The following is a 26,987-nucleotide window of genomic DNA, read 5'->3' as shown; positions in this document are numbered from 1 at the left end:
CCTGGCAAAGTGTTCCAGGCACCCACTACTCTCCGTATAAATTATTTAGTTTAGTTTGGTTTAGAGATACAGCGTGGAAACAGGACCTTCGGCCCACCAAGTCCACGCTGACCAGCAATCCTTGTACACTAGTTTTATCCTGGGGACAGTTTAACAAAATCAATTGACCTACAAACCCACAAGTCTTTGCAATGTGGGAGGAAACTAGAGCACCCGGAGAAAACACACGTGGCCACAGGGAGAATGTACAAATTCCGTATAGACAACATCCATAGTCAGGATCGAACCCGGGTCTCTGGCTCTGTAAGGCAGCAACTCTGCCACTGTGCCGACACACTTTAGTTTAGTTAGTTTTGTTTATAGTCACTTGTCTGCACACTCATCGTCCTCAAAAACAAAGGTCTTCTACAAACATTCTTTGATGTACTAGACTGTCCTCAGACAATAAATCTCCACAACAAGACCATGGAAAATGTAAAGGCTTTCCCACATCTTGGGAACAATCTCTCAGCAAAGGAAGGTGGAGATGATAACATTTACCATAACGTTCAACAGGCCTGTATAGCTTTTGACCATCTGTGGAAAGGAGTGTTTAAAGACATCATATCCTCCACAAAGTTCAAGATCTACTGGGCAGCAGTGATCTTTGGCATTCTATACACAAATGAGATCTGGCCTGCCTCTGATTCTGATTCAGATTAGTTTACTGTCTATACACCAGGGTGCAATTAAAGTTCCTAATTCGCATGAAGTTCATAGAATAAACAATAAATAAAATATGTACACAATAAATAAATGAGGGTGGTACAATTGGTAACACTGCTATCTCATAGTGCTAGAGACCACCCAAGTTCGATTCTGACCTCGGGTACTCTTTGTGTGGAGTTTGCACGTTCTCCATGTGACCTCATGGGTTTCCTCCAGGTGCTCAGGCTTTAAGTTCAAGTGAGTTTATTGTCATGTGTCCCTGATAGGACAATGAAATTCTTGCTTTGCTTCAGCACACAGAACATAGTAGGCATTGACTACCACATCCCAAAGACATGGGCTTCCTCCCACATCCCAAAGACATGCGTGCTTGTAGGTTAATTGTAAATTGCATCTAGTGTGTAGAGAATGGATGAGAAAATGGAATAACATGGAACTAGTGTGAACGGGTAATCAATGGTCAGCGTGGACTCGGTGGGTCGAAGGGCCTGTTTCCATGCTGTATCTCTCTAAACTCTAAACTAAGTATGACAAATGCAAGAACAGCAGAATGGGACAAGGATTACAGTGCAAACTGAAGTAGCACAAAACATACTAAAGTACAATAACAGAATGAGGCAGTGTTATGAGTACATGGGAGCGCCACCATAAAGGAAGTGTGTGTGAGAGGTGTTGGATTCATGAGACAAATAGCCATGGGGAAGAAGCTGGTGTTAAGCCTGAACATTCAGGCTTTCAAGCTCCTGTATCCTCCCAAAAGGCAGATAGGAAAGGGAATGGACACGATGGCAGGCATCATTGTTGATACTTCCAGCTTTCTTCATGCAACTCACCATGAAGATCAACTGGATGGAAGGAAGTGTGAGGGATTGGATTGTGTTGACTATGTCGAAAGGAACTGCAGATGCTGGTTTATACCGAAGATAGACACAAAGTGCTGGAGTAACTCAGAAGATCAGGCAGCATCTCTGGAGGAAAACCACGGGTGACCTTTCGGGTCGGGATCCTTCTTCAGACTTTCTCAGGACCGAAGGACCTGTTTCCACGCTGTATCTCAGTTTCCCGGTACAGATTGGCCGACGGAGGGCTAAGGCTCCGTTTCAGAGCTTCATTTCCATCACACATTACTGATCACGGCCTTGCTTTCTGAGGGGGATCCACCGTACGGGCTTGGGCACCCTCTGGAAAGCCGCCTCAGCCCCGTCTCAGCTGCCTGCAGATGAAGAGTCCCACTTGGGGATCACTCATTCCCACAGCCATGACGCTGCAAGATGAAAGTGTGGAAAAGTCTGTAAATGCCCTAAATCTGTCTAAAACATCTGTCCAAGAATAGAGTGGCCCATTTTGGTATTTCTGGAACTTGACTTACAGAATAAGAATCAAACAGAAACCTGGAGACACGAGGAACTGCAGACGCTGGAATCCTAAGCAAAACACAAAGTGCCGGAGTAACTCAGGCTTTCCTCATGCAACATCTCAAGGGAGGGAATGGACCTTTCATGTTTAGATTGTCACAGGTCAGGACCTTTCATGTTTAGATTGTCTGATGATGGGTCCCGACCTGAAACATCACCTTTACATTACCTCCACAGACACTGCCTGAGTTACTCCAGCACTTTGGATTAAACAGAAACAGTTAATTTGAACCAAATGTATTATCTTTACTTTCTGGTGCTGCATACTCCTGGTCTTGATAAGAAACTGGAAAGACAATAGACTGCATCCTCGATCTTTTGTTGTGATTAACTGATTCTGGGGATTATTGGCTTGAAACTGATTAGAGCCTTTCTGCTGTTTGAAAGCAGTGGCCACAGGTGTGGTCCACAAAAACCAGCACACTTAATCTCTAACTGAGAATATACGGAAATGAATGAGTGGCATAATGTAAGGTGTTTCTGCAAACAGCTTCATAAAATTAAAAAACAAGCTTTGAAATATTGTAACTATTTTCATCTATCATTTCTATTGCACCACTTTTCCATGAGGTGACTTTTTACATGGGGAGGGCTCATTCTGGATGAGTTGTCTTTACTATTCAAGCATGTGGCTAAATGAGAATGGCTACTTCAAATGTGACCACTGCAGCAGTCATTAAATAGGAAATTAGAGCAGAAAATTGATGTCTCAAAACCATTGCAGGATTTCTCTCGAATTAATTCTGCTTCTTTTCGGGGTAGTTGAGCTGATTTCCCTGTATTCTGTATGGTGTGCAGGGTTGCACAATGCCTGTGGTTTCTCCGCCCACCTGCCTGCCCCATTGCAAGCAGCAGTGCAGTTGCAGCTCTCCTCCCTACAGCACACTTGCTGAATAAACCACACAGCGGTCTGTCTGCCTGAGGGTCTCTGTGATTCGCAAGCTGGACGGAGACTGGAGCCGATCATCACAAGGACGCTTCGTGGCTGGAATATCTCCTGGAGCAACCGAATGGAAGAAGGTTTCTGTTGCACTACAGCAGTGTTTAGCACTTCTTACTTGCATCAACTTGCCTTTTTTTTCTTTCTTCTGCTTTGATGTTTTGAAACCAGCAACAGGATGCAAGTGAGCCAGTCATTTGTGGTGTGGGGTTAAGTGATCGTGCTTAATGTTTTTTTGAAAAAATAACTAACTTGAGCAAGCTGGCTGATGTGTGGGATACATTTCCATCTATTTTTGCACTGTGTAAGGGCTTATACGGCGTGAGAGGCAATTGTGCTCTCATTGAATGGTGACACAAGTCAATAATTTGTCCAGAACCATGCATTCCTATATTTGCCAACGTTTAATCTTTAATTTCCCATAGGTGGTTATTCGTAGCCCGGGAGGGAAGGTGTGAATATTACAAAAGTCCAGAGTGAAGATTCCAACACGGACCAGCTGGCCTACAACCATCACTGTTGCGACCATTGGGATATATCAGGAAGAACTTTGCTTTCTCAACATTGCACAGGACAAGTGAAGGACAAGTGGATTTCCCCACATTGGATTCTGTGCCTCTGAAGGACCATTTAAACGGTGGACTGTAAATCATGAGTGAATTCTGGTTGTGTTTCAATTGCTGCATCGCAGAACAGCCTCAACCGGTAAGTGTGATCTAATTACGATAACAAGTTTTTTTTTCCTAACTTGGATCTTGATGATCAAACGACAAGAGGCCAGAAAAGAAAGAATGGGTCAAAACATATTTTTGAGTTTGACAGATTTTGGAAGTAGGTGAGGAGAGGAGTAAAATGGCTCAGCATCAGATTGACATTCAAAGCGTGGTTTCTGATTAAATAACTGTGGATTCATTGCCACTGAAGGCTGTGGAGGTCGTCAGTGGATATTTGTTACAGTGGAGATTGATAGATTCTTGATTAGTACAGGTGTCAAGGGTTATGGTGAAGGCAGGACAATGGGGTTGAGAGGGGAGAGATAGATCAGCTATGATTGAATGGTGGTGTGGAGTCGATGGACCGAATGGCCTTTCTGCTCCTACAACTTATGACCTTATGATTCTATAGGTCATGTGCTGTGGAACCATCTTCCACACTACCTGAACATTCCCCTTACATGGTATTAATGGTGATTTGATAGAGCATATGGTAAATGTGTTGCTTTTGTTTTGTGACCATGTAACCTTCACAAGGTTTTCGGTCATCTGTTGACTCCAGTGTACGAGGCATTTGTTCTTGTACAAATTAATTCAGTGCATTCTCTAGCATCCTTTGTCTGCGGGATGTTTTTGTAAGTCCATCTCCATCCCTGAAAAACTTTCCAAAAGACAAAGATTAAAAGGTGCATTCCTTAATTAGGCACCAATCTGGATGATCACATTTAATCAACTGTCTTAATATGTCGCAGTGCCTTGATGGAACCCTTTGTCAGATGTATTAGCACAGTTATTATGTAAAAGACAACCCCTTGGGTTGTTAATTTAGTGTAAAAAACATTAGACCACGAGAAGCACAAATGGTTCACCAAAATGTAACTGTAAGCAAGTTCCAAAACCCAGAGGGAGTTATCCTCATTGTTTATGACGATGTGCTGTGAGCTGTGTACAGACTTAGAGAGGCACTTCCTGAATGTATGGTTCTCAGTGGGTTGATCGTGAACTTCACAGAAACTTCTTGCTTGAAACAAAATGCTGCTGTCTTATGTTGAAACCGGAAAGGAGATGTGGCTTTAATTTTCACACTATTGTGAGACTTCAAGCTTTCATGTCTGCTCCTGTGTCATCTGTTCGTGTTTTATTGCCAATTATTGACCTGTGATGGAAGGAGGTAGGGGTGTGGTTACTCTGAGAAGTGAGAGGGATGATTTGAGCTTCCTAGTGGCTGGCTACAAGGACATGAGTGATAGACTTACTCGGGCAAACAATCTTACTTGGTTTTAACCATGGTTTGTTGCTGAAATTTTCTTTTTAGCTCAATCATGCAAATGCCATTCTTCAATGACACAAGCCTAACAGCATCAGTAGCTATCATCTACTTTGGATTTTGGTTCAATTTTAGGGATTTGTAATTATAAGTGAGGGAGTACTAACTTACTGAAGATATCATATCTTAATGAAGATGAAAAGCCCTATCTGGACATAAAGGACGCATTGCACTGTTAGAAGATAAATACAGATCAGGGAGGAGCAGAATTTTCAACAGATTATATGTTGAGTGATCCAATCCAGTACTGGCAGAATTCATGAATGATCAAAATAGAAAAACAAGGTTTATACAATCTGCTAATTGAGGAAACAAAATCATAGTTGGTTGTGCAACTAAATACTGTACATAAGCAGGATATTTAATATCATACTTATATTGTAAATTTGCTCAGTGGTGATTTCACTGCATCCTGATACCGAGACACAAATGCTCCGGGGACAGGAGTTCAAATCCCAACCAGGCAGCTGGAAAATGTAAACTCAGTTAATTAAATAACATAAAATAGAAGCTAATATCAATCACGTTGGGCATAAAATTACTGGTTTGGCATCAAAACCCTATTTGGTTTGCCGATGTCTTTATTGGAAGGAAATCTGTGCAGGGAGTGCAGGGTCCAGAGCAATATTGTCATCTTGGGCCTTGGCCTGGACAGAAAACCAAACCGAAGTCTTTCTCATTTACAGTAGAGGATGTGCCAGATTTTGATATTGGTCCCAACGAACAGCCTCACAATGCCCTAACAAAGTTATAGGAATCACACTGGCTAATTAGCCATCATTCGGGCCGCACGGTGGCGCAGCGGTAGAGTTGCTGCTGTATAGCACCAGAGACGCGGGTTGGATCGAGACTACAGGTGCTGTCTGTACGGAGTTTGTACGTTCTCCCTGCGACCATATGGGTTTTCTCCGATTGCTCTGGTTTCACAAGTTCACAAGTTATAGGAGTAGACTTAGGCCATTCAGCCGATCAAGTCCACTGCCATTCAATCATGCCGACCTCTGCCTCCTAATCCCATTTTCCTGCCTTCTCCCCATAACCCATGACACATGTTCTAATCAAGAATCTGTCTATCTTAAATATATCCACTGACCTCAATATCCACAAGGCCTCCACAGCCCTCTGTGGCAATGAGTTCCACAGATTAACTACCCTCTGACGAAAGAAGTTCCTCCTTACCTCCTTTCTAAAAGAGCGCCATTTAATTCTGAGGCTATGACCTCGGGTTACCTCCCACATTCCAAAGACGTACAGGTTTGTAGGTTAATTGGCTTCAGTAAATTGTCCCGTGTGTAGGATAGAGCTAGTGAATAGGTGATCGTTGGTCAATGCGCGGGCCACAGGGCCTGTTTCCACGCTGTATCTCTAAACTAAACTAAACTAAAATCCCAGAATTCCCTGTTACCATTCGTTTCTTGTCAATAGAAAAAATAAACTAGAAATTGAGGCAATGGAATATACAGTCAGAAAGAAGTGGCTTTGGATATCCTCAACTTTACTCCTGATTGCTTGATCTTTCTCCTCACATGGTTCAGAATCTCCATTATGATTCAATCAGGGGACTGATTCAGCCGGACCAGACCATATTCATCTGGGCAATCCTTGGGCAAAGGTCATAAGTGATAGGAGTCGAATTAGGCCATTTGGCCCATTAAGTCCACTGCTCCATTCAATCATGGCTGATCTATCTCTCCCTCCTAACCCCATTCTCCTGCCTTCTCCTCATAACCTCTGACACATATACTAATCAAAAATGTATCTATCTCTGCTTTAAATGTATCCACTGACATAGCATTTCACTGGACTGAACATCCCATCCGTCACTTTCAGTGATATTTCCTCTCAACACTGGCCCACACTGGCCACTGTGTGTACCGTCTCAGATATAGATCTTAGATCTAGCTCTGAGGGCTAATGGAATCGAGTGATATGGTGAGAAAGCAGGAATGGGGTATTGATTTTGGATGATCAGCCATGATCATATTGAATGGCAGTGCTGGCGCGAAGGGCCGAGTGGCCTACTCCTGCACCTATTTTCTATGTCTCCCTAGCCAGTGTGCGGCTGCAGTAGCAGTACTACTAGGACCACAAAGGTTGAAGAAGTCAGCTGAGCTACATCCTAAAGGCTTTTGTGGATAGACAGTGAAGTTTGGTCTGCTGGCAACTCTCATATCCTATGGAAAATAAATTAAGAATGACACAGGACGAATGACTTTCTTCGGTTTGGATAAAAAGTGTGATATCTTTTGAGGCCAAAGAAGTAGGTCAGCTATGTATGTAGCACAGAGTGAAATGTTGCATCAACTATTTCCAGGATAATTTGCATCCTTACATAGACAAGACAGGGGACTTTGTGATTTGGGATGTAGTTGTCCACCTGATGTTTTCAATGCGACTTTAATAGAAATCTGAGGGGCAACCTTTTTACACAAAGGGTGGTGGGTATTTGGAATGAGCTGCCAGATGAGGTAAACGGGGCAGGTACTATCACAATGTTAAAAAGACATTTGGGCACGTACATAGATCGGATAGGTTTAGAAGGATATGGGCCAAATGCAGACAGCTGGGACTAATGTAAATGGAGTATGTTGGTTGGTGTTGGCAAGTTGGGCCGAAGGGCCTATTCCCATGCGGTATGACTCTAAAGGGGCTGTCCCACTTGGGCGACCTAATCCGCGAATTAAGAAGAGTGTCTTCGACTTTCAAGCTCGAGGGCACTCGCCTGGAAAGCCGCGAGTTGGATCGATCGACCGCGCGCGCGCACACACACACACACACACACACACACACACACACACACATACACACACACACACACACACACACACATACACACACACACAGCAAAGGCGGGGGCCAGGGAAAGCGGGGGAGTGCTGTCTGCACGATGAAGAGGAAGGTAAACAGCTGCCACAGTGTACGGTAAGTTCTTTAGAGAGCGCGGCGGGGGGGCATTTTTAGCAGGCATTTTACCTTCTGGTAGGTTTTCCTTGGTCCTGAAAACTCCAATGAGCCAATCAAAATGCATGGTCAGCGACAGAGATTGTCTACGGCTGCCTGTATTTAAATAGCGACCCCACTCCACTGCACTACGAGTTTAAAAGAACCATGCCGACCACATTTTACTCGCGGAAAATTTTTCAACATGCTGAAAATTTTCCCGCAACCTAGCTGAGGCCACGAGTATTCGGGAACTTCCCTCGAGCACGAAGGAGAGTTCCAGTGACCTCATAGGACCTCTTAGGACCATGTGTCGACCATGCTGCGAGTTTGAAGGTCGAAGACACTCTTCTAAACTCGCAGATTAGGTGGCCCAAGTGGGACAGCCCCTTTAGACCCACAACGTTATTTTGTATCCATTGAAAGCTGGTAGTGAAACTTTTAGCCTATTTCCCCTTCCCATTTTACTCTGAAGATTTCCGATTAAAATTTGGAATTCTTGTTTGAACATAGAATAGTTTAAAATCCTAATGCTTAAAACAACCAATTGCCGTGAATGAATCATTGAAGCATATGGTGAACTACAAGGAAATTCATAGCTGGTGACTGATCATAGTGTGGGAAACTGTTTAACAGTGTTTGGTTGTACTTTATTAAAGAGGCAATGCATCAAAATTACATGGGTATTTTCAAATAATATGTCTGTTGTGGAAAAATTTGAACATTGTGATATACCAGTAAAATGTTTTATCATTAATGTTCATGTGACTAGTTTTGGATAATTGGGGAGATCAGTGGGTGATTGGATTATGAGCCTGTAATCATCAAAGTGTCTGACAATGGGTCTGACTCAAAACCAAAGCCCATTTAATGTGGACATGACATCCGAGAGTGAATTTCTTTGTGATGATGTCAATTAAGTATTGACTTTTAAATTTGAGGTAAGTTTTTTTCTGCCTGTGGTAACTATTTGTTTCTTTTGCCCATAAATGGATTGGTTAGCAAATATTTTTGAATGCATTAATCACACAGAAAGCATTTGAACCGAGATCAGATTGCTTTTGTGATAATTTCTGGACGAGGTAGAGGCCATTGGAAAACAGGACTCGGTATTTCTATCCATTTCTCACGACAACGCATCTGACATTTTTCTGCTGTCAGGCATACATCTCACAATGCTGCTATTTACACTATGCCATTTCCAACTTTGTGCAACAACCTTGGGACAACTCAAAGACATTGCAATGATTTTTCCAATGTTTCATGGAACACTGCTGATTGGGAGACTTGACTAGGCAGCTTAGAAAGTGTGGAGGAAGGAACTACAGATGCTGGTTTACACCGAAGATAGACACAAAATGCTGGACCAACTTAGCATCTCTGGAGAAAAGGAATAGGTGATGTTTCGGGTCGGGACCCTTCAGACTGAGAGTCAGGGTACAGGGAAAGTAGAGGGATGAAAAGGTACAGAACAAAGTAGAGATGGCTCCTGTGGCCAAAGAGCCCACAATGGTCTATTGTTGGCTGAGGAGGAGGAGGTGAAAATGAAGGGATAAGAACAGTGGAACTAGTAAGGCAACTAGAGTGAGGAGCGACAGAAAGATGGAATGCAATGAATGCAGAAATTTATATTGATACAGCTGGATAGCCACAAAATTATGGAGTAACTTAGCGAGACAGGCAGCAGATCTGGATAGAAGGAATGGGTGACATTTCGGGTTGAGACCCTTCAGACTGATTACTGTAGCGCTGAGTTACTCCAGCATTTTGTGTCTATCGTCTGTGTAAACCGGCATCTGCAGTTCCTTCCTACATACTTCATATGGCTGGAACTGCTCTCAGGCTCCCAAAGTCCGTGGAGAGTGCTGCAACTAACATGGAATGTTTTCTTTAGCACTCAGCTGCTGATACACCCATTCAATGAGTGCCTCAGTTATGACATCTTGTCTCATTGGTAACTATGCAAGACCCATTTCCTGAATATAAGCCGTCTTTGTACTCCTTCAATGTCTCTTTAGCCAATTTCGCAATTCTATGCAGGGAAAATGAATGGATGAAGGTGCCTATAATTCGTACATGCTCTTCCCATTTCCAAATTCATTGGTATGAGGCACCACCTGTAAGATTACTACCGTGGGAAATTCTGCTTCTCAATCTGCCTTTTATTTGATTAAAATTTGCAGGACCTCATCCCATTTTCTACCTATATTGGTATTATTATGGATCTCGGTTTGTGAATGTTCTGCAGCCACTCATTGATAACTTTGACCATGGCACCATAACATGCCACAACGTGCCACTCCCGAGTCACACCTGCAACAAGAATTGGGTTAACCATTGTGACCTGATCGCTTCAATTTTATGAAGGAAAAAATTCCAATTGATTCCGTGGAAAGTAATCTGCTATTTGTAATTTATAGCTGTAATGTAACCCAGAGAGTGTGAACAAATTGTCACGGACTCGCCTTCCATTGTTTTAGTGCGTAACACTTCCAAGAGCTGGTTATAGGAACGTAAAGACAGCTTATGTCGAGACCCTTCTTCAGACTGATGTCGGGAGGGGGGGGGGGGGGTGGTGAAGAAAGGAAGCGGCGGAGACAGTAGGCTATGTGGGAGAGCTGGGAAGGGGGAGAGGAAGGAGGGAGAAAGCAAGGACTACCTGAAATTAGAGGTCAATGTTGGTACCGCTGGGGTGTAAACTACCCAAGCGAAATATGAGGTTTGGACACTACTTCAAATGGAAGCAGGGTCCCGACCCGTAAAGTCACCTATCCACTGCTTCCACAGATGCTGTCTGGTTCATTAGTTAATGTCAATCTGCTGGGTTTGTGGTAAGGTTTCTGTCGACAAGTGCATTAAAAAAAATCAAAATGATTAGCTGAATATAAATTGCACAGCTACCATGATGGAATCTGAACTCACACCTCTGATTGTTAATCCCTTAAGGGCCTGTCCCACTTGCATGCGATTGCATGCGTTTGGTGCGACCAAACAGAAGCAGAGTTCACGCGAAGTTCGCGCTAAGAACGCGCGTGACGTCATTTGCGCCATACTCGCCAATCAGCTGGGCAGGAGGTGGGCCGACTTTATAAACATATAAATTGGGCGTCACACGGCGTCGTGCGGTGACGTCTTCACGCAACGCCACGCCGAGCGGTGACGTCATCGCGCAACGCTAGGCATACGCCATCAAGACGCTGCATACGCCGTCAAGACGCTGCATACGACCACAATGCGCCTGCGTGCCGACAGGCCGTTGGCGCACGATGATTTCGGACACTGTCAGATTTTCGGAGTCCCATGCGATGTCGGGACCAGCCCCGCACAACTCCGCGCTTCGAAGTGGGACCGGCCCCGCGTGGCCATACGGTGCCCGTATGCCTCAAGTGACCACGTTTGGTCGTGCCAAACGCAGGCAATCGCATGCAAGTGGGACAGGCCCTTTAATTTAACTAATGCACCACCACCCTACTCAATTACTCAAATTGTCTCCTTTTGTATCATGAGGAAATATGACATACAAAATGTCCCCTATTTCTGTGACAGATTTATTCATCTTTAGTTCCTTGATTTACTTCTCCCACCTTTATAAATAGTAAGATTATATTCCAAGTCTGTGGAAACTGTTGAAGTACTTTTGGGAGTTGTGGAAGATAACACTCCTGCAGCCTGCATTTGTCCAGACTGGGAATTGAGCTAATGTGTCCATTTACTTTAGTTTAGTTTAGAGATACAGTGTAGAAACTGGCCCTTCGGCCCACCAAGTTCATACTGACCAGTGATCCCCGCACACTAACACTACCCATACACTCTAGAGACAATTTCTACAATATTACCTATCCAATTAACCTACAAATCTATAAATCTTTGGAGTGTGGGAGGGAACCGGATGGAGATCCCGGAGAAATCGCGCACAGGTCAGGGGGAGAATGTACAAATTCCATACAGACAGCACTCGTAATCAGGATCGAACCCGGGTCTATGGCGCTGTAAGGCAGCAGCTTCACCACTGTGACACCGTGCCACCCAGTACTTACATGGTAAGAAAGGAGCTATCCCACAGAGGTTTACTGAGAAGGATACAAAGGGTATAAAAATATCCAGAGAGGGTAGAATGGCAGCATTCTAGGAGGAAGGGGAATGTTGGAGACGGGAGATAAAACGGAGGTTTACTGAGAGCTCTCTGTGCTAAGTCAGTATACACCATTCATTTAGCTTGTGAGATCGTTGCTAACTGTGTTGATTAGAATTAGCATTATGGAAAGCTGCCCCTTTGAGACTAATTTGGGATTTGTTAAATGGTGCAAACAGGAATGTGTGCAGATCTATGTTCAATCATTCCCTTTGCTTTCTAATTGTTTTCATTGTTCTTTGCCTGTGAGGTACTGACAGAGTTTGTGTAGAGGGCCGTGTTGCATTTGTGAGCAGTTTCATCAAAGTAGCAACGCAACTTCTGCTCCATAAACATCTTGACAAGTAGGATGAATGGTTGGTAATCTAGGACAGCGAATCCCTCCAGATGCACACAGAATGTTTCCATTTACGGGATCTGAACGTGTGCTGCAGCCACACGACCCCCAACGCAATACATAACGAGGAGGAAACAGGACTGGGACAGTAACTTGTCAAGAGTCATGAAGGACATGACATGAAGCACGCAACCAGTTCCCTGAATGATTAGAAATGCATGAGAGGAAGATCCACAGAGAGACAGCTCAGAATAAGCAACCAAAAATTGAGGAAGTTATGTGAAATTCTGTTTTTACTGAAATTTGAGAAGAACACGAGATCTTTTACAGCAAGGGAGCCAAGTCAGCTTGAGAAATTTAATACAATATTTAAAATTGTATTATACCATAAAACAATGGTCTAATAATCAAACAGCTCCCTCAGTAACCTTTATGTGTGTTGGATGGGAGGAGGGAACAAGGATATGAGGCAAACCTACCACCCCATCCCCCACCTTACAGGAAGCAATGACTCACCTTTACAAATGCGTGCGTATAATTTTCTCTATAATACATGTGTCACCCGTCCAAAAATGGTCAACTCTACAGTTTTGTTTCGTTTCGTTTAGAGATATAGCGTGGAAACAGGCTTTTCGGCCCACCGAATCCGCACATTAGCATTATCCTACATTGGGGACAATTTTTACATTTATACCAAGCCAATTAAGCAAACCTGTACGTCTTTGGTGCGTGGGAGGAAACCAAAGTTCTTGGCGAAAGCCCACACAGGTCACGGGGAGAACGATTAAACTCTGTCCAGACAGCACCCGTACAGATCGGTCTCTTGCATTGTAAGCGCTGTAAAGCAGCAACTCTACCGCTGCACCTCCGTGCCGCACACAACTTTAGTGGACATGAGTAAAGAATTCACTTGATGCATATACAGGACATAGCCGTTGCATACATGACCCATCTCTAATTGAAGTTGAGAGGGTTGTGGTGAGCCACCTTCTTGACCCACTTCAGGACTATCATTACTCCTTTCATGTTGTTAGTCCCAGGATTTAGACCGGGCGATCATGAAGGAACAGTGCAATATTTCGAAGCCATGGTAGTGTGTGCAGTTTGAAAAGGAGCTTGCAGATAGCATTTGGGTGTGTTACTGCCCAGGCACTACAGTTATATTAAAAAAACTTGCATTCATGTGTATGTGACGTGGATGTGAAAGGACTTGATGGAAATGTGGCGAGAATAGGTTACAGGAAAAATTAAGGGATAGTGGGACTGTTTTAAGAACTGGCATATATATACTCAATGACCCGAATAGGTCTCCATCTCTGTCATTAGGAAAAATAGAATTATTGAGGTGTGGTATTGCATGCATCTTGTCCTTGTAGGTGGTAGTGTTTGTGGAATTAGGGCTTGGTTGCAAACATCCAGAATCAAGGATCTGTACTTAAAAGGCAGGCATCATGAATTGTGTTGCAACCTGCTGATCACCTTTGGAGATCAACCCAAGCCATTTCAGATTCACGCCTTTAATGAAAACTGCCTTGGTGTACCTGCTGTTTAGGCTCACACGTGACATGTGTTCACTTTGCCCGGTGACAGCAGGCTATTGATGGCATTGAAAGCCTAAAACTTTATTTAAGGGAACAAAAACTACTTATCGTTGTTTTGTGTGCTTCAATGTTAAATTATGAAGTTGGTTGGTTTCAATCTTGTGTAAATGCCACACCTCGATAAATGTTATAGAATTTGGATTTAAACAACAATGGCAGCACAGTGGCACAGAGGTAAATCTGAGATCCAGGTTCGATCCTGACTTCGGGTGCGGTCTGTGTGGAGTATGTGCGTTCTCCCTGTGATTGCATGTGTTTCCTCTGAGTGCTCCGGTTTCCTCCCACATTCCAAAGATATGCGGGTTTGCAGGTTATTTGGCTTCTCGAAATTGTAAATTGTCCCTAGTGTGTAGGATAGTATCAGTGTACGGGATGATCACTAGTCGGCACGGATGCGTTAGGCTGATGGGCCTGTTTCCATGGTGTATCTACACTGAATTAAACTGGGAATAATTGTTATCTATTGCCGTGTTTGTAAAACAACTAATAGTAAGCTGGTAGTCCATTTTACACCTGTTGGGGTTATATTCATGGCATTTAGAAGGATGAGAGGGTATCTTATAGAAACATATAAAATTCTTAAGGGATTGGACAGGCTAGATGCAGGAAATTCTTTCCCCATGTTGGGGGAGTCCAGAACCAGGGGTCACAGTTTAAGAATAAGGGGTAGGCCATTTAGGACTGAGATGAGGAAAAACCTTTTCACCCAGAGAGTTATGAATCTGTGGAATTCATAGGATATGAGAGTTGCCGGCAGACCAAACTTCACTGTCTATCCCCGAAATCCTTTGAGAAGATGTAGCTCAGCTGACTTCTTCAACCTTTGTGGTCCTAGTAGTACTGCTACTACAACAGCACTCTGGCTAGGGAGACATAGAAACATAGAAAATAGGTGCAGAAGTAGGCCACTCGGCCCTTCGAGCCAGCACCGCCATTCAATATGATCATGGCTGATCATCTAAAATCAGTACCCCGTTCCTGCTTTTTCCCCATATCCCTTGATTCCTTTAGCCCAAAGAACTAAATCTAACTCTCTCTTGAAATGGCCTACTCCTGCAACTACTTTCTATGTTTCTACTTTATGATTCATTTTCGGACTCACCCCTTGTGTGATTGTGCGTAAATCTACTGACCCCATTTCCTGTGGGGGTGCAGTGAGAGAAGGGAAGATCACAGAGGAACTTAGTTTTAAGGCTAAAGCCACACGTATGAAGATTTCAGTGGTGCCCGACGTTAAGGAAAGTTGTTCTTGTTTAGTTTAGAGATAGAACTTGGAAGTGGGCCCTTCGGTCCATCGAGTCCGTGCCAACCAGCGATCCATGCTCACTGACACCATCCTACACACACTAGGGACAATCTTAGAATTATACCAAGTTAATTAGCCTGCAAACCTGTACATCTTTGGAGTGTGGAATCAAACAGGAGCTCCCGGAGAAAGCCCATGCAGGTCACGGGGAGAACATAGTAACTGCATACAGACAGCACCCATAGTCAGGATATCTGGCACTGTAGGGCAGCAACTCTACCGCTAGGCCACCGTGCCGCCTTCAACTGTGTGTACAGGTACTATGTATCTATGGACCCCAAACCCGAGTACACATACCCTTGAGTGATTTAGTCCAACATGTGCTCATTTAATGCATACACAAACATTTTGAATCATTTGCTTTAAAAACAAAATAGCTTGGCATTTGGTTGGATCGAATAGGTAAACTTGTTCAAAGAGGATGAGACCTTAGCAAAGAATTACAGTCAGCCATAATGCATAAGGGATGCTTATGGTATGTGTTCTATAGTTGCAAAAATATACGTTTTTCTGGGGGTTTATGGAAGTGAAATAAAATTTGCCACGGTGCTCAGCTCATGGGACCATTTGCAAGGTGGTTACCTTCAAGCAGCAAGATGTTTGTGGTGGATGTATCTAGTACATACCCGTGTGGTGCATTATTGTGGTCTCCATGCTTTTCTGGTCAATGATGTAAGATGAAACTTGGTGTATTAATATCTGAATTATCTAGTGAGGAGGAGCGCAGAAGAGTAAACGCAGCTTTACCAGGAGAAACCACAAAAATGTCAGTGCACAAAGTGCATCTTCCCATCCATAGCACACACACAGCATTGTGTTCTGTGCTCTTTGTCTCTAAGTGTCTAAGGTTGAGGATACTGCTGGGGATCCCGAGAGGGTAGAGGCCCAGCAGTCAGAAGGCCTTGGGGATGAGTTACTGCATTGGAGGCCCTGTGAAGAGATATGGGTCATGGTCTCAACATGTTAGAGATCCAATCTTATGTAATTATGGTGGTTTTGAAATGAAGTGGAAGAGGGGGGGGGGGGGGGGGGGGGTGGTGGTGGTCAGTGAGTCCATTGAGCAATTCTTACAAAATTTCATTTTCCCCACGACCTTTGAATACCGGCCCAAGATGCCCAAAGTCGAGAAGGTACATTCAGGCATGGACTCAATGGGCTGAACGACTTCCTTCTCTGTTGTAGGGGCGGTTTTGAGAACTTCAAGTCCATCTATTGGGAGTTTACAATCTACCAAACACCTATTCCATTGCTCATTTCTTGTTGCCTTTATCGGTCACCTCAGAACTCCGAGAACAGGAGTGGAAGCAAGTCATCCTTAATCCCAATGCGCTGACTAAGCAGAAGACAATCCTGAATATCAGGGGAAAAGCCTTATAGCAAAAAAAAAAAAGGATCCTCAAAGTCTTTCCCAACGGAATCACCCAACCACATGGAAGATGGTTTAATTTATCAGGTATACCAGCTTCCAAAGTTAGAGCGGCTGAATATTTAGTCATATATGTTGGCAGTTTTCCTTCATAAATTTGCTGTTAATATTTTTCATTTGCATAATTCCTCTGTTGATAGTAAATGAGAAGAAAAAATCAGGAATTAGCTCTTGTTATCATTCCAATATGTTTGCAATGATTTTGAATATGGTCATATCAGAATAATTCTAAGTTCCTCTGTCTATCCAGTAAACCCAAAAACACCGAACACAAAGAATTTGCCTGAAACTGGAACGGTAAAGTAGGTTTAGGTTTATTATTGTCACATGTACTGTGATACAGTGAAAAGCTTTGCTTTGCCTGCTGTCCAAACAGATCAGATATACCAAACATCAGATACAATCTCAAACTCAAGTACAGTAGATAGAGCAAAGGGGAAGATACAGAGTGCAGAATATAGTTCTCAGCATAGTTGCGTGTTTGTAGCCCCTCAGTTCCTTCGGCAAAGTCCAATGCCCTCAATGGGGTAAAGGTGAATCAAACAGTACTCCATCTTATGGAAGGACATTTCGGATAATGCGTGGGAAGAAGTTGTTTCTGAGTCTGGTGATGTGTGCTTCCAAGCTCCAGGGTAGTGCGTGCTCAAGACCATTTGCATTTTTTGAGCCAAGCGCTGAATATCTTGTGCATAGTCACACAAAGTAAGTGCGTTTAAGATCTTTAGTGTAATTCGATATTGCTACTGTAATTTATAATTTAATTTAAAAACAAGATTTATGCCTGCTGTAACTGAGCTTTATGTGGACTTATAGAGTTTTTCTATTTTAAAGTAATCTATTTTACATCTGGTTTTGTGTGCAGTTTGGGAACATTTTACTCATGTAACTTGGCAGATACTGTATCTTCTTTAAATTTGCTGTCACTTTAAATTTGTATCATGTCCTCTGATGACATTGGACCAGATGCGAGGGCTTTGGTTAGTCGGAATGTGCTTCAGCCTATCTCTGCTGACAGCCTAATACACTTCGAAGTGATGCTCTGAACGGACTGGCACAATCCAATCACTGGACGAGTTGGAGCATTCTCCACAGGCCCATTTTGTGTGGGAGGACCGTGATTTAGATATAGAGATCCAGTGTGGAAACATGCCAAGTCCGCGCCGACCGGCGACCACTAGTACTATACTATGCACCAAGGACAATTTACAATCTGCAGAAGCCAATTAACCTGCAAACCTGTACGTCTTCGGGATGTGGGAGGAAACCGAGGCGCCCGGAGAAAACCGGTCACAGGGAGGATGCACAAAATCTGTACAGACAGCGCCCGTACTCAGGATTGAACACGGGTCACTGGCATTGTAAAGCAGCAACTCTACCACTGTGCCACTGTGCCGCACATAGAAAAGACATGATGGTACAAAGACATAGTTCAATCCAGAAATTGATCTGCACACTGGCAATTACTGAGGCCCCAGTGTGGAGAGCAGAGAGCATGCGTGCTACCTGCTAAACGCGTGTTGTTCCCATGTTGATGTCCTTTGCATTTACACACGAGCCTTCTAAGGTCACCACTCCAAGATTAATCTTTCTCTGAGGCAGCGGGCAGCAACGCTGTATTGTCTGAAGAAGGGTCGCGACCCGAAACGTCACCTATCCATGTTCTTCAGACATACTATTTTGATCCACTGAGTTACGAGAGCCTTGTGTGTCCTTTTGAGCACAGTTTTGCTATTGGTATTAGTTTATTATTGTCACATGTACTGAGATACAGTGGAAAAACTGTGTGTGCTATTCAGTCAAATCATATTATACATGAGGACAATCAAGCCAACCACAACTACAACAGGCAGTGCAAAGAAAAAAAATGTGTGCAGAATATAGTGTTACAGTGGTTTAGTGTTACATTGAAAGGACAGATAAATAAAAAGTACAAATATTGTAGTGAGGTAGATTGGGAGATCAGGACTATACAGTAGCGAATGAGAGGACTGTTCTGGGGTCTGATAACAGCAGGAAGAAAACGTTCCTGAGTCTTCTACAGAGGATGCAGTTTGCTCTCAGCATATGTTGAAGTCAGGTATTAGGCCCAACCTAGATACTAAGTAGCTTATCGAACGTGTAGCAGGCAGGAAGTTGACTGTTCCTCCCAACCACACGTTGGAGGAACTGACAACCGCCTTTGGCCTGAATACCCAGTCTCTCTCAGTCAAGTCTGTTTCTAGACTTCATCTGAGGCAGAATTATCTGACTACTCACTGAATTGGCCATTATGAAAAGGCACCTTCATGCTGTCTTACAGCTCCAGAGACCTAGCTTCGATCTTAACAACTGGTCCTGTCTATGTGAAGTTTACAAATTCTTTGACTGTGTGGTTTTCCTCCAGGTGCTTTTCTCACTCACCCCAACGAGTTGCCTGTAGTTAGTTAGCTGCTATAAATTACTAATTCGTGTCGGTAATTGACCAAAGAATCAAAGGAGATCTGACGGGTAGGTGAGAGAGAATAAGGATCCAAGGCCACAGGGAAATAAATAGAGGCGGCGCAGGATTGCTCTTCTAGGAGCTAGCATGCCCTCAAATGGTCTCCCTGTGTGTGAAGTAAAACGTCTGATATCCCGTCTCCAGACACACTGAGTAGGAAGGAACTGCAGATGCTGGTTTAAACCGAAGATAGACACAAAATGCTGGAGTAACTCAGCGGGACGGGCAGCATCTCTGGAAAGAAGGAAGAAGGGCCTCGACCTGAAACGTCACCCATTCCTTCTAACCAGAGATATTGCCTGTCCCGCTGAGTTACTCCAGCATTTTGTGTCATCTCCAGATATGGGGGGACTATGTATAAACATAGCTGTAATTTCTACATGGTGAAACCAAAATGTATAAAAATGGCCTTTATTAAAGTCTGACAATGTGCACTTTAACCACGTGATTTTTTCTATTACTAATCTCAAATTGTGGAGTACAGAGGCAAATAAATAAATGATGGGTCTTTGTCCCAAACATTATGGAGGGCACTGTAAATCAGCTGTTCGGTGCGAGTTACTCCCTTCTGCCAATAACTCCACCTCTGTCAGTTTGTTTTGCAAGTAGGACCACAGAAGAAGTTACGTTGTAACAACAGCAAGAACCTGCAGTACATCAAGTACAAAACCCACTATCGGTTTCATCATGTTGTTACACAAAGAAACGCACCAAGCTCGAAGGTCTTGCTATTTGTGCAAACTTTCACAAACAATATTGCATAGTATGCAAAGTCTTTTTAGCACCAAAAAGGAGCAGGGACTGGCTTCCTGAGCATGAACTTCTGCTTCTCCCTGCTCAATAATTTATCTGGGGACTACCATCTTTTTGGGTGGAGTGAAAAGAGGAAATGGTTTTTTTAAAAGTTGAAGATGTGTACAATCTTTTCAAATATGAAAAAAATATAAACATTATAAAACCAATAGACTTATGTTACCAACAAGTGAGCGATCCTGACCTACCATCAGTGGAGAACCTCGGACTATGTATAATCGGACTTTATGGGACTTATCTCGTACAAAACGGTACTGCTTTTATCTTGTATCTGTACACTGTGGACGGCTTGATTGTAATCATGTATAGTCTTTCCGCTGACTGGATAGCACGCAACAAAAAACCTTTTTACTGTACCTTGGTACACGTGCCAATAAACTTAACCAAAGCACACTTAAATAAGTTAATGCTGGGTACATTTATTGGTGAACTGGTCAACTGGTAACCCCTTTTGCCAATCATGGCATGTAAGGGAAAGCATTCACCTTGCCTGGTGTCCCGAAAACCTTTTTAATTCTTCAGGCTTATTTGCTCCGTTGTTTCCTCTGAACAACTATCAGAAACAGCAGCCCAGCATCTTCATCGTGGAGCCACAAAGAAACAAAAATAGATGGGTATCAGTCTGAATTGCAGTATGTGGGAGGTCAAGGACACCGCTGGTGCCTCTGGCTGCTACAAATGCGAGAAGTGCATCCAGGTAGAGCTCCTGAAGGGCCGTGTTGGGGAACTGGAGAAGCAAGTGGATGACCTCCGGTTTGTCCGAGAAACGGAGTCATTCCTCGACAAGTCCTACAGTACGATTGTTACACCTAAGGTACTGGAAGAGAGAAGGTGGGAGACAGTGAGAACGGGAGGGAAGCATGGAATGCCAACGTCCCCGGGTGTTGTACCTCTTGTGAACAGGTTCACCCGCTTAGAAGCTGTCGGGACAGAAGAGGTGTTTACACTGGGCGGCGGACTGGCTTGTGATGCGAATAGGGCTGTTGAGCCGAAACCAAAAAGGCCTAAGGCAGGCAACGCCATTGTAGTAGGAGACTCCATTGTGAGAGGTACGGACAGGGGTTTCTGCGGCAACAGACGGGATGCGAGGATGGTGTGCTGCCTTCCTGGTGCCAGGATCCAGGATGTCACGGACAGAGTGCAGAAAATCCTCAAGGGCGAAGGTGAACATCCGGAAGTGGTAGTGCATGTCGGCACAAACGATGTCGGAAAGAAGGGGATGAATATTCTGCAGCGTGACTTTAGAGAGCTCGGAAAAATGCTGAAAAGCAGGAACTCCAGGGTTGTTATCTCCGGTTTGCTTCCAGTTCCTCGTGCTGGCGAGAGCAGGAACAGGGAGATACGGGACCTGAACGTGTGGCTGAGGAACTGGTGCACGGGGCAGGGATTTAGATTCTTAGATCACTGGGATCTGTTTTGGGGTAAGGGGGAACTGTACAAAAGGGACGGATTGCATCTTAACAGGTGTGGGACCAGCATTCTGGCAGGCAGGTTTGCCACTGCTACACGGGTGGTTTTAAACTGAATAAGGGGGGTGGGGTGGCGAATGGGCTAGTGGAGGATGGAGTTAAAGGGAAAGGGTTTCTTAAATGTGTGAGCGTAGAGACAGAGGGGTGTAAAATGAGGGTAGAAGCAATAGGTAGCAAGGTGAAAAGTAAAAGTGGCAGGCCGGAACATCCAGGGCAAAAATCAAAAAGGGCCACTTTTCAACAAAATTGTATAAGGGGTAAGAGTGTTGTAAAAACAAGCCTGAAGGCTTTGTGTCTCAATGCAAGGAGCATTCGTAATAAGGTGGATGAGTTGAATGTGCAGATAGCTATTAATGACTATGATATAGTTGGGATCACGGAGACATGGCTCCAGGGTGACCAAGGCTGGGAGCTGAACATCCAGGGATATTCAATATTCAGGAGGGATAGAGAGAAAGGAAAAGGAGGTGGGGTAGCGTTGCTGATTAGAGAGGAGATTAACGCAATGGAAAGGAAGGACATTAGTTTGCAGGATGTGGAATCGGTATGGGTAGAGCTGCGAAACACTAAGGGGCAGAAAACGCTGGTGGGTGTTGTGTACAGGCCACCTAACAGTAGTAGTGAAGTTGATAGATGGTATCAAACGGGAAATTAGAAATGCGTGCGACAAAGGCAAAACCGTTATAATGGGTGACTTCAATCTACATATAGATTGGGTGAATCAAATTGGCAGGGGTGCTGAGGAAGAGGATTTTTTGGAATGTATGCGGGATAGTTATCTAAATCAACATGTAGAGGAACCAGCGAGAGAGCAGGCTATTTTAGACTGGGTATTGAGTAATGAGGAAGGGTTAGTTAGCAGTCTTGTTGTACGTGCCCCCTTGGGCAAGAGTGACCATAATATGGTTGAGTTCTTCATTAGGATGGAGAGTGACATTGTTAATTCAGAAACAATGGTTCTGAACTTAAAGAAAGGTAACTTTGAGGGTATGAGACGTGAATTGTCCAAGATTGACTGGCAATTAATTCTAAAAGGGTTGACGGTGGATATGCAATGCAAGACATTTAAAGACTGCATGGATGAACTACAAAAATTGTTCATCCCAGTTTGGCAAAAGAATAAATCAGGGAAGGTAGTGCATCCGTGGATAACAAGGGAAATCAGGGATAGTATCAAAGCGAAGGATGATGCGTACAAATTAGCCAGAAAAAGCAGCATACCGGAGGACTGGGAGAAATTCAGAGACCAGCAGAGGAGGACAAAGGGCTTAATTAGGAAAGGAAAAATAGATTATGAAAGAAAACTGGCAGGGAACATAAAAACTGACTGCAAATGTTTTTATAGATATGTGAAAAGAAAGAGATTAGTTAAAACAAATGTAGGTCCCTTGCAGTCAGAAACAGGTGAGTTGATCATGGGGAACAAGGATATGGCGGACCAATTGAATAACTACTTTGGTTCCGTCTTCACTAAGGAAGACATAAATAATCTGCCGGAAATAGCAGGGGACCGCGGATCAAAGGAGTTGGAGGAATTGAGTGAAATCCAGGTTAGCCGGGAAGTGGTGTTGGGTAAATTGAATGGATTAAAGGCCGATAAATCCCCAGGGCCAGATAGGCTGCATCCCAGAGTACTTAAGGAAGTAGCTCCAGAAATAGTGGATGCATTAGTAATAATCTTTCAAAACTCTTTAGATTCTGGAGTAGTTCCTAAGGATTGGCGGGTAGCAAACGTAACCCCACTTTTTAAGAAGGGAGGGAGAGAGAAAACGGGGAATTACAGACCAGTTAGTCTAACATCGGTAGTGGGGAAACTGCTAGAGTCAGTTATTAAAGATGGGATAGCAGCACATTTGGAAAGTGGTGAAATCATTGGACAAAGTCAGCATGGATTTACAAAAGGTAAATCATGTCTGACGAATCTTATAGAATTTTTCGAGGATGTAACTAGTAGTGTGGATAGGGGAGAACCAGTGGATGTGGTGTATCTGGACTTCCAGAAGGCTTTCGACAAGGTCCCACATAAGAGATTAGTTTACAAACTTAAAGCACACGGCATTGGGGGTTCAGTATTGATGTGGATAGAGAACTGGCTGGCAAACAGGAAGCAAAGAGTAGGAGTAAACGGGTCCTTTTCACAATGGCAGGCAGTGACTAGTGGGGTACCGCAAGGCTCAGTGCTGGGACCCCAGCTATTTACAATATATATTAATGATCTGGATGAGGGAATTGAAGGCAATATCTCCAAGTTTGCGGATGACACTAAGCTGGGGGGCAGTGTTAGCTGTGAGGAGGATGCTAGGAGATTGCAAGGTGACTTGGAATGGCTGGGTGAGTGGGCAAATGTTTGGCAGATGCAGTATAATGTGGATAAATGTGAGATTATCCATTTTGGTGGCAAAAACAGGAAAGCAGACTATTATCTAAATGGTGGCCGACTAGGAAAAGGGGAGATGCAGCGAGACCTGGGTGTCATGGTACACCAGTCATTGAAAGTGGGCATGCAGGTGCAGCAGGCAGTGAAGAAAGCGAATGGTATGTTAGCTTTCATAGCAAAAGGATTTGAGTACAGGAGCAGGGAGGTTCTACTGCAGTTGTACAGGGTCTTGGTGAGACCACACCTGGAGTATTGCGTACAGTTTTGGTCTCCAAATCTGAGGAAGGACATTATTGCCATAGAGGGAGTGCAGAGAAGGTTCACCAGACTGATTCCTGGGATGTCAGGACTGTCTTATGAAGAAAGACTGGATAGACTTGGTTTATACTCTCTAGAATTTAGGAGATTGAGAGGGGATCTTATAGAAACTTACAAAATTCTTAAGGGGTTGGACAGGCTAGATGCAGGAAGATTGCTCCCGATGTTGGGGAAGTCCAGGACAAGGGGTCACAGCTTAAGGATAAGGGGGAAATCCTTTAAAACCGAGATGAGAAGAACTTTTTTCACACAGAGAGTGGTGAATCTCTGGAACTCCCTGCCACAGAGGGTAGTCGAGGCCAGTTCATTGGCTATATTTAAGAGGGAGTTAGATGTGGCCCTTGTGGCTAAGGGGATCAGAGGGTATGGAGAGAAGGCAGGTACGGGATACTGAGTTGGATGATCAGCCATGATCATATTGAATGGCGGTGCAGGCTCGAAGGGCCGAATGGCCTACTCCTGCACCTAATTTCTATGTTTCTATGTTTCTATGAATTACAAGCCCAAATCGTCCACTTAAAAGCCTGCAGTTTCACTCCAGGGGGCTGAATTTTACCTGCATCACCATGTGGAAATTCCTGAGCAAAAGATGGGTGTCCTGAACTTCTGCTCAGGGCTTGGGGTAACTCTCTTCCACTGGTGAACAGTTGAGTGTGTCGCTCAAGCTTCCACTGACTACCCAGCAGTGAGTCTGGGAATGCTGCTCTCGTGCTTCTGCAGATTAGATCTAGAGCCAGACTAGATCACAAAACATAGAACAGTACAACACAGGATCAGGCCCTCAGCCCACGGTGTCAATGCCGACCGAGCATGATGCCTAATCAAACACACCACTGCTATCTTTTTGTGATTCATATCCCTCCATTCCCTGCACACTCATGTACCCGTCTGAAAGCCTTTGTCTTGGCCTCAGACGAGGTTTAGAAGTATGTCCAACCTCTAACACTTCTATTCCAGGCAAAACTTCCAAACCCTTCCAATAATGGAGGGACCAGATCTGACTAAAGTGCTATAAAGCTACAAAGTGACTTCCTGACTCTTGCACTCAATGCCCCTGAAGGCAAGCATACTATAGGCCATATTTTCCATGTTATCTATTGTGTTGCTAGTTTCAGGGAACCAAGGACTTGGACTCCAAGATCCCTCTGTACATTTACGCTGGTAAGGATCCTTCTAGTAACTACATGCTTTGCTCTGACATTTGACTCCCACTTGCAACACCTCACACTTGTCTGGATTAAATTCCCTTCTGCCATTTCTCCACCCATATCTGTAACTGATTTGCATCTTTGATAGCCTTTTTCACTGACGGCAACTCTACTAATGTTTGCGTTATCTACAAACTTGCTCACCAATCCATCTGCATTGTCCTCCAAATCATTTGTATACAAATCACGAACGACAGAGGTCCCAGTACTGATCTCTGTGGAACACCACTGGCCACAAACCTCTGGCCCCTTGCACTACTACCTATAGCCTTGAGGTTAAGCCTTAAAAAGCCTTGAGGTCAGTTAAACTAGCTGCTCGGTCAATGAATGGGAATAAACACATTTGCAGAAAGGTGCGTAAATGAAATATTTTTGTTTAAAAAAATGTTTTTAATTGTTTAAATTGGGGTGTTTTAACTATTTTCAATATTTAAAAAAAATAATTCTCTGAAGGCTTTGACGGTCAGTAAACATGGGGAAGACCTAAACCTTAAAACAGCTTTAGGGGCAATATTCAGTCTGCTAGTCCCTGCCAAAGTGATTGGGCTCAATTCTTACCAGATGCCCACACCTAGACCAATTGCAGCTTGGAGCAATTTTGGCCGCACACAAGCTCAATGCTCAGCAGAGGATACAGAGCAATGGATTGATGTTACAGTGTGGTCTGAGCACGTCATTTATATTCCAGTAAAGTTAGAGAGGATTGTTTTTTTTGTTGTTTTTTTTTGTTTGTTTATTTTATTAGGAAGTTAATACAGTACAAAACAATACAGTGGTGCCTAATTTTAGGTGCCAACTACGTCATAACGTAATACATTCTATGTACAACCTCTAGTTTTATGTTTTTGAAAAGGAAGTAAAAAAAACAAAAAAAATAGAGAGAAGAAAAAGAGGAAAAATAGATAGTAGAAAATAGAAAAACGTGAAGTGTGTATATAAGAAAAGAAAAAATAGAAAGTAGAAATAGGAGAAAAAGACCCTTAACATAGAAACATAGAAACATAGAAAATAGGTGCAGGAGTCGGCCAATCGGCCCTTCGAGCCTGCACCGCCATTCAATATGATCATGGCTGATCATCCAACTCAGTATCCCGTACCTGCCTTCTCTCCATACCCCCTGATCCCTTTAGCCACAAGGGCCACATCTAACTCCCTCTTAAATATAGCCAATGAACTGGCCTCAACTACCTTCTGTGGCAGAGAATTCCAGAGATTCACCACGCTCTGTGTGAAAAATGTTTTCCTCTGGAGAAATTCAGCATCTATGGGGCGAAGGAATAGGTGACGTTTTGGGTCGAGACCCTTCTTCAGACTGATGTGGAGGTCGGGGGGGGGGTGGGCGGGAAGAAGAAAGGAAGAGGTGGAGACAGTAGGCTGTGGGAGAGCTGGGAAAGGGAGGGGAAGGAGGGAGAAAGCAAGGACTACCTGAAATTGGAGAAGTCAATGTTCATACCGCTGGGGTGTAAACTGCCCAAGCG

General features: G+C 43.8%; 1 protein-coding gene across 4 annotated transcripts in view; it reads left to right on the top strand.

The window, feature by feature from the left end:
- cdc42se2 (CDC42 small effector 2) overlaps window positions 1-26,987 on the top strand; it is a 189,031-nt gene that overhangs the window by 134,567 nt on the left and 27,477 nt on the right. For 3 of the 4 annotated variants that reach the window (XM_033017765.1, XM_033017766.1, XM_033017764.1), the window contains one exon: window positions 3,489-3,768. In XM_033017765.1, the coding sequence (XP_032873656.1) occupies window positions 3,715-3,768 (54 nt within the window). In that variant the 5' untranslated portion in view covers window positions 3,489-3,714. Of the gene's footprint in view, window positions 1-2,973; window positions 3,144-3,488; window positions 3,769-26,987 lie in introns of those variants that run through there. The other variant, XM_033017767.1, reaches the window with a different exon arrangement.

The sequence above is a fragment of the Amblyraja radiata genome, chromosome 3 (genome assembly GCF_010909765.2).
Source record: "Amblyraja radiata isolate CabotCenter1 chromosome 3, sAmbRad1.1.pri, whole genome shotgun sequence".
Lineage (NCBI taxonomy): Eukaryota > Metazoa > Chordata > Chondrichthyes > Rajiformes > Rajidae > Amblyraja > Amblyraja radiata.
The sequence above is the reverse complement of the archived record's forward strand: the minus strand, read 5'-3'. Positions and strand labels throughout refer to the sequence as shown.